The following is a 9,043-nucleotide window of genomic DNA, read 5'->3' on the forward strand; positions in this document are numbered from 1 at the left end:
AAGGGCTCAATAAGCCCTAAATCAATATGAACATCACCTCAACAGAAAAGGGTTCGAAAATAGTACCTCAAACGTGATGTTCTGGACCTCAGATCTTCAGGAAGTTAACCCTCTTGCTTCCTCTTGGCTATAGTTTCCTTTCCCTTGCTTGACAACACCACCAAGGTCAACAATGGCTCCTTCTCTCACTCCAAACGCTCAAGCTCACTAGGGTTTTGCTCTGGGGACTGGTGAGCACAAATGACGGCCATAAGGCCCTTTAAATAGGCCCCAAACCCGAGAAATTAGGGTTTCATTAAACAGCGCGGACTCGCCGAGTCCACCAATGCGACTCGTCGAGTCCGGTCATTAATCCGGATGAGAAATCGCGTCTCTACTCGGCGAGTCTACGCACCAACTCGCCGAGTTCTTCCACAAAACTCAAAATAAAATGAATAAATATAATACCTGAAATTCCGGATGTTACAATTCGAGTTTGTGTTCTGGATTTGGACCCAAAGAGGTCCAGAGGCCTTAACCCTTGGAGCTTTATGAGTCCTTTTGGGAGCCATGAGCTAGGAATGTCATTTTTGGGGCTAAATCACCATTTTGGACCATTTAGATGTTATATGAGTGCCAAGGTCCGAACTTTACGTGATTATCATGCTTGGGGAGGCCAGATCTATGATTGTATGGAACAGATCTGACCTTAGGAGTCGTATAGAGTTTGTGCATGGCATGAACTCGCCGAGTCCGAAGAACAGACTCGGCGAGTAGTATGAAGGTTGCCCGTTAATCACTCAGTGAGTGGACTTGCCGAGTTGAGGAATAACTCGGTGAGTCAGGGAGAGTCAAGGGAGTCTGAGTTCAAGTTGGAACTCGCCGAGTTGTTCTTGAGACCCGACGAGTTGAGTCGGGGTGGCCCCGCGATTCATGCCAGGTGGAATTCGTCGAGTCAGGGGAAGTACTCAACATGCTAAAAGAGAGTCTAAGAGAGTCAGTGGACACGTGTGGACTCGCCGAGTCGCCCTAGTGCACTCGACAAGTCAAGTCAAAGTTTGACTGTCGACCTTGTTGACTTTTAGGGTTGAGTACAGTGTATTTATGAGAGTATTTACTTTATGTGATTAGGTGGAGGCTAGATCACATTTCTACCGAGTCAGATACTTTTCGAGACATCGAGGTGAGTCTTCTCACTATACGTTACCTAGAGTGGTATTATGTGTTGACTAGAGGGTCTTATGTGTTATGTATGAGTTTATGTGCTATGTGATATATGTATTGTATGATGTTATAGACCGGACCGGAGGTCCAACGAGCTGTGACCGGACCAGAGGGTCCAACAAGCTACGAGACTGGAGGGTCCCGCTGAGACACATCGACCGGAAGGTCGTATTATAGCCTCGAGTGGCGTATATGTTGTATGTCGTATTTTAGGGAACTCACTAAGCATTTATGCTTACAGTTGTTGTGTTATGTGTTTCAGGTACTAGTGATGAGCGCGGGAAGGCGCCGACATGATTTGTACACACTTATGGAGTTTATGTTTGAGATTCTGGGGAGATGTTTTGTGATGATAACAATTGATACAATATGTTTTGACAATATTTTATGAGTATGTGTATGTTTTAAAAATGAATTTTTTTGAAAAATTTCCGTTGTTACAGTTTATATAGAAATCCAAGACTTTAACCGGTGAAAATATGTAGAATATGCTATCACACATTCAATTCATTGAAGATTTTAGAAATTAATCATCAGTTTGCAGCCTGTTTAGCAAAGGACTATTATACTAACATATGCAAAATATTGCACATTCCACAAAAAATATGCAGAATATATAATATATTATATTAACATACGTAGAATACTATACATTCCACATTACAATTTATAGAATAATAAAAATATCACACATTCATATTTTAAAATATCTAGCATATTGTACTTCATGGAAGTGCAAGGTTAATGTAGGATTACAAGGTGTTTAACTGTTGTAGATATGTAGAATATGATACTAAAATATGTAGAATATATGCATTCTCATTACAAATTCATAGAATCAATAGAATATTAGACATTCAAATTTCAAAATTTAAAGAAAGATATATACAGAAAGATATATCATGGTTTATTTACATTTCCTTTGACTTCATTGACACAGAAAAAAGAAAATTGTAGTCATTTGGAGTAGATATGAAGTGAAGTAAAAAAAAGAGATATTATATGAGAATTAGAGCATGAATCTGATTATGTTGAACCAAGCATTCTTGAGATCTTGATCCAATTTCTTTGATTCTGTAATGCTAGGTGATTGAAAGCTTGAGTAGGGAACATAATCATAATCACAATGTAGAAAATATGAATCAAAGTAAATAAGAGGATTTTTAGGGTTCTTCAGTTTTTTTTCGCTGTTTACCTTCTTCACTTCTTCACTTTGTTTTATTTTCTTTATTTATTTTAGTATCGTATCCTAAAACACAGACAAAGACCGGGCATTTGATTAGGGCTTTGCTTCTTTCTATTATTTTATTCCACGAACCACATAACACAATTTCTCAGGCTTATATTTTCAAAATTAAATTGGGTCAAACTTTTTTAAGTTTGGGCTTATTCTTTTTTTTTTTTTTAATTTTTTAATTTGGTGCACAAGATTTATTTATGTTAGACCAGCAATAATTATAGCAGTTGCACAATAACAATAAAAAATAAAAAATAAAAAATAAAAAACTTTTCGGAGGGAAATCGAGTAATGGCCCGAGACCCGGAACATCTATCAAATGCGCCACTAGACATAATACTATTCGCGGATCATGTTATGTATATATGTCCATTTTATTTGCCTTCTTAGTATATGAAGATGTAATAAGGGACTACAAGAGGGTTCTAAACAACCATAGTTTAACCATGGCATCGAGCTTCTCCTATATGGGATCCGTAGGAGGTGTTTTTGGAGCATCGTATGAGCCGTCAATATGATCGACTGCATCATATGCAATGCAATGGGCGGTAAAAAGGTCGCACCATGGATCGTAGTTATGGGTGGGAATATCAAGAATTAAAGGGACATACATCTTGATTTTTCATAGTGGTTAGGGTTTCGGCCCAAGACTCTTAGGGTTTAGATTATGTCACTTTTGTATCCCTACTTATATGAGGTTTAACCCTTACTATTAATCAAATAATCTGTTATATAAAACGGTATCATATCTCTAGGTTAAAACCCTACTGCTGACCATAACCCGTAGTCGCCGCCCTCCACCTTCGGCAACCTTCAGTAATAGTCTGTAATAGTCTTTGGAGTTTGTCCAATTTTTCCCTTTCTTCAATTTCTTCTCCTCTTTTTCCTCCTAAAGAAAACATTTATCATATAAAAAAGTCGTCATAGCATTTGTTGCCTTCTTCAATGTCTTTTAGCGTCGACTACATCGGACACCAGTTCTTTGTTGTTGTTGCATCCAGTCCTAACCGCTAAAGATGTCGTCGCCGCCATTGTCTCAAGATCTAGCTGTCGCCGCTTGTAGATCTACTCACCGCCGTCGCTACCAACGATACGTTCAATTCTTGATCTCTAACTCTTCCGCTTATTATCTTCATTTGTGTTTTATGTGTTATGTTTTATGTTTTTGTTTTTTTCCAGTTTAATCGTCTCTAATTGCAGGGGATGTTAATAATTAGGCTTTAGGCCCGAGTAGGGGTGTCAATTTATGACACGACACAACAAAAATACACGAAATGAAATGAACTAAGGACGAAATCAAAATTCGAATTCGTGTTCGTGTCATGTTTGTGTCAAGATTAGAAAACACGATGTCGTGTCGTGTCGTGTTTGTGTACATAAATCGACACGAAATTGACACAATTAAGCATTTGATTGTCGGGTTTTTCGTGTTTGTTGTTTTTATTGTGTTATATATCTTTAAGTATGAATGAAATACATTAATAGTTATGTAATATTATCATTGTCGTGTCGTGTTGTGTTGTCGTGTTTTAATTGGTTCGTTTTCGTGGTAATGAAAAAAAACGACATCGTGGCGTGTCGTGTTTCTGTTATACAAAACCTTGTCGTGTCATGTCGTGTCAGGCAAAAACACGACACGACTGCCCGATTTGACAGCCCTAGGCCCGAGACTCTTAGGGTTTAGATTAGGTCACTTCAGTATAATTATATGAGGTTTAACCATCACCATTGATCAAACAATCTATTCTATAACAATATTTATAGTGGCGTATGCCTTGTGTGTAGAGGGTGGTGGGTTGTTATCGTCGCCAGTACTAGAGGTGGAGTATGGAGGAAGAAAATAACAAGAAAGGTAAGAAGGAAGAGAAGGAGAGATTTTAGGAGAGTTTAGAGTGGGTCTCTAATACCATGATATGAATCGCTAACAAATATATACAATGAAATTGAGAAATATAATCTAAGCTATATGGTAGATTAACACTATATTCTAGCGTACCAAAAAAAAATTGAGAAATATAATCTAAGCTATATGGTAGATTAACACTGTATTTAGATGATCTAATTTAGATCAATATATCAACCGTACCAAAAAAAAAACACCTAAATCTGGTAGAAACACATATCTACGTATATAGTATCAAACTCTTGACATGGAATCAAACACTAGCCACAACATAAACTAACAACCATCAATAGTCAACACACTAGTTACACAATAGTTATCTCAATCGATTCACAAGAACTTAAAGAAGCTGGATGAATCCTGCAAGCATAAGAAAAATAACAAGTGGATATCAGACTTTTTGGTAATGCGTGCCACTTATCAATGTACGCCATCGAGTTCATATCTAAGTTAGGGAGTTTGCGCGCTTCTAAGAGCTCCATGATCTTTTTTGATTTACCAAGTAGCACGGCTGCTGTTCGGATGCTCTCTTCCCTTTTCTCTATTGCATCCGCATGGCACCTTAGAGTTATGACACGAGGTAAGTTGGTAAAGCAAGCGCACAACAGATCTGCGATTATGGTTGATATAAATTCAAAAAGTTCCTCATCTGTTGGCCAATTTTGTTGCTGGTTGCAGTGAAGCAGTATGGTTTGACTGATTCTGTACATTGAATTTGCAGCAATGAAGTTACGAAGTGAATGATCCGGACTTCCATCTTTGCTTCTCTTGAACTGTATCACAGTATTTACTGCTTCATCACCCAACCATTCAAGAATTTTCTGTGACGTTTCTCCTTTGCAAGCCTTCTTTTGTAGATCAATTTGTAGCCACGTGCAGTATACTTCAACATCCGTCCACACATGTCTAGCTGCTTTTCTTGCCTTTACCAATTCACCATTTGTATTGAGGCTTTCTTCAATATGTCTTACAAATTCGATGCCTTCATTCATACTGGCAAGTAACCTCTTGGCTTGGCCGTTTTCAATGTTGGGAAGGGAAAGGGCAATGGCTGTTAATGTTACTGCTACAAGGCTCCAGCAGTTCTGGATTTCTTCTGGATGTAAAGGTGGGACTTGGTCATTGTCGAACTCTAATACTCCATTGAATCCTGTAGATTTCTTGAGAAGCTTCAGCAGATTCATTGGCTCTTTCTCTTCAGACTCTTGAAGAATTCGAGTTATAGAGTTGAAGGACTTTCTTAATATTTTCTTTGAAAGCTTGGCCTCCGCTTCAGTTTGTAGGACATAACCAGTATATTCTTCCGTATCTGCTATCACATTGGTATTAGATGCATTTGGTTCTTGTCTAAACCTTTTCAACAATGACTTGCAGAAATAGCAGCAACAAGAGAATAGGATCAGAAAAGATCTGGGAATAAGACATATCGTTTTACATATAACCACAATCATTATCTGAAGCGCTATACAAAAGTTCAAAATCATGTTTTTGAAGTTGTGGAGAAGCTTCTTGGAATGACGACCTGGGATACCTAAACCCACATGATTGCGTTTCCAAAGATGAAGTATTTGGGTCCAATATTTCTCAACTCTGAACACGTTTAGATGGTTCTTGGTCCATTTCTTGGATAGGTCGAAATGACTGATGGAAGTCAAACATCTTAAAATAGGTGCGATACTGCCTACTATTGTCCCAACTGTTTGCATGATAATAATAAATTTCATTGACCACTTGTATTCTGATTTCTCATAATAGCCAGACCTGCTGTGATCATATGTAAAGGAAATCCATCCACCTTGCACGAATAAAAAAAACAAACTGCAAGCAAGGCATAAGCATATAACCCCAAAAGCAGAAGAAACTGGTGAACAAGCAATTGCAAATTGGGGGTTACCAGTCTCTGCCATCATCCAATACTTTTTAACATGCCGAATGAGTCGCTTGTTGGAGAAGTTTATCTCTTGATGATTTGAAGTCAATCTGTGCAACTCCTTGTAGCGGTGTTGTAAGATTTTTCTAGATGCTGGAATTGTCAAAGCTATCGAAAAGGGCCATGGAAGGGAACATATTAACATAGTCATTGGTATCACATATACCAGCTCTTCTTTTGCAGTAGCATACTGGATCCAAACATTTACAGTGATGGTGATTATGAGGATACCAAAGGCTACCATATTCGTTAGAAGTTCAGTGTCATCCATAAGTCCTAAAGAAGGGAGAGAGTTACCTAACATGACGATAAAGAAAATAGTGCTGATAGTCTTATTCACAGACATGTCGGTGTTTAGATCCACTGGTAGCTTCATTGCAATTGCTATCAGTGTGAGGGAAGCAGCATTGATAGTGAAAAATCTGCACGGAAACCAGAGTTTCCATTGTAGAAAGCCTGTTAAGGCGTCAGCTGCCATTGCAAGAGTGCAAATTAGAGATGCTAGAAAAACATACAATCCCACCCAAGGTATGGCGTCCTCAGGATATATCGGCTGTGCCATCTTGCTAGACTGGAGATTGGAGAAATAAAGATTTAGCTTGATCTAGTACGTAGAACAAGATGCTAACAGATACTTGATATATATAAGTTCCATGAATCCATGATCAAGACTTTTAGTTTAGAATACAACGTGTTTATGGTATGTTCCACTTCGACCCGCTTTCCTTCTCAGTTATGGGAAATTATATATTGCTGCATTTGAGAAAGTGATTGGAATTATGTTCCAAAAGATACCATTACAACGTATTTGTTAATGTTATATATCCCACTATCCACCAGAATTTTCAAATGGGTTAATAAAAAATACTTTCACGCCTACACATCCACTTTATATCCAAAAGCCAACATTTCTAATCTTTATTTTACTTTGACTAAATACCTTGATCCACTAGCATCTGTTCACATTTTTTTCACAGGCCTAAAGAACACCATGATTTCAACATGTCCATTTTTTTACTATTAAAAATTCCACGTGCTTTCTTTCTCAAGTTGTGGGCAATTATTGGTGCTGTAATTATTATAAATTAAACTTAGGAGCTCTTCATTTTTTGAAATAATTTCCATCGGAGTGTTAGGCCCTTTGGTATGCTTAGCACGGAGGCCATCGTGGTCTACGGGACCATGAAAAAATTCCGTGCACACAATCCCGACCATTCTTTCGAGCGTGGTTGTTCATCCTCGTGTTGCCAACAACAAACACAAAACGCTTAATCATATTTCGTTTTCCTTTCTTGACCGTTGTAACGAACGATCGAGTTCCAGGTACTCTCCAATATCCGGATTTGCTCTTAAAAAGTTTACATTTTTGGTCCCTGTTATGTTGGGCATAACATGGAGTACGCTAAGCGTAACATGGAGTACGTTGGGCGTACTCCCTTAAGTTGGATGTGGGGGTTGGTGGCGTATGCTGGACGTACCCATACATACGCCGGACGTACGTAAACAGACCAAAGACCCTAATTTTTAGGGTGTGGCCCTTATTTAAGTGCCATTATGGACCTTGCGGCTGCCCCCTCATCAACCTCCTACCCTCTAAAGACTCCCCACGAAACCCTAGCATTTTTTTGTGTGTTTTTGAGCTTTGGTAGTAAACTTTTGATCTTTTTGTGCATTGTGAAGAAATAGGAGCTTGGTGATCAAGCAAGGGTTGGAGTGGAGCTTGAAGATCCAGAATCTTCAACATCTTAGCAAGTCTTAGAAGGTATAAATTTTCAACCTTGTTGATTCATCTCTTAGATCTAAGATAGTTTAGAGTTTTTGGCATATTTTGGTCCCTTGAGTTGTTTCTTGTGAGAATAAGCTATTCCAGAAGCTTGGGATGGTAGATCTTAGTGTTTCTAAGGTCCCTTATGCATAAAAATGGTAGTTTTATGGTTTTAACTCAACCATGCATAAGGTTAGGGTGTTCATTTCATGAGGTGAGGGTGTTAAAATTGTGTTTTGGGTCTTATTAAGCCATGCATAAGCTTAAAGCTTCTAACTTTATGGATTAAGACCTTGTTTTGGAGTAGATTTGAAGTTTGGACGAATGATCTTAAGGGATTAAGCCATCCATTGGAGGATTTGTTCACGGACCAGTACGTCGAGAATACTTCTATGTATGTTGCGTGTATTGGGTTCGTTGCACGTACTGGGTTCGAAACTCGTATTCTGCTCAGTGTGAGTACGTAGGACATACCAGTTCGGTACGCTCAGCATACTCTCGATTGTGGGTTTAGAAGGTTTTGAGCCATTTTGGGCTTCGGGTGCTTTCATACATAACGTCAAGGGCTAACCCCCGGGTCTTACTACAACATATAAACCAAATGGGCCGGCATTGGTGCCTTCGACCCATACAACAGTGAGGAGACTCACCTCGAATGTTGAAGCCCAATGCACGAAATCCTTAGTTGCTGCCCAAACAACTCCTCAAGCTAACAATACCAAAGTATCACCCAATTAGCAATTGGGTTCCAAACCATTATCTATAACATCCGGATTTCCAGGTATCATAATTTAAGTATTTATTTTTGAGTTAAGAAGAGGGACTCGACGAGTTGACGCCTAAACTCGTCGAGTAGGAACGTGACTGATGACTCGGATTAATGAATGGACTTGACGAGTCGACAAGTCGATTGGACGAGTCCGCGCTGTGGATAGAAACCCTAAATCTTTGGGCTGCTGCCTTTTTAAGGGTCCTTATGGCCTTCATTTGCAGCCACAGACCCTT

At 38.8% G+C, this 9,043-nt stretch overlaps 1 protein-coding gene across 1 annotated transcript; it reads right to left on the reverse strand.

Annotated features, from left to right (window-relative positions):
- Nucleotides 1-4,648: 4,648 nt before the first annotated feature.
- LOC145055319 (uncharacterized) lies at nucleotides 4,649-6,835 on the reverse strand. The gene has a single exon (XM_079003616.1). It carries the CDS (start codon nucleotides 6,833-6,835, stop codon nucleotides 4,649-4,651), a length of 2,187 nt encoding a protein of 728 aa, XP_078859742.1.
- Between the last annotated feature and the right edge of the window lie 2,208 nt (nucleotides 6,836-9,043).

The sequence above is a fragment of the Lactuca serriola genome, chromosome 1, assembly GCF_051521515.1.
Source record: "Lactuca serriola cultivar US96UC23 chromosome 1, Lser_US96UC23_V15, whole genome shotgun sequence".
NCBI classification, from domain to species: Eukaryota; Viridiplantae; Streptophyta; class Magnoliopsida; order Asterales; family Asteraceae; genus Lactuca; species Lactuca serriola.

Excerpts from the sequence above, each read along its gene's own strand:
- LOC145055319 (XM_079003616.1), bottom strand. The coding sequence starts at position 6,835 with ATGGCACAGCCGATATATCCTGAGGACGCCATACCTTGGGTGGGATTG.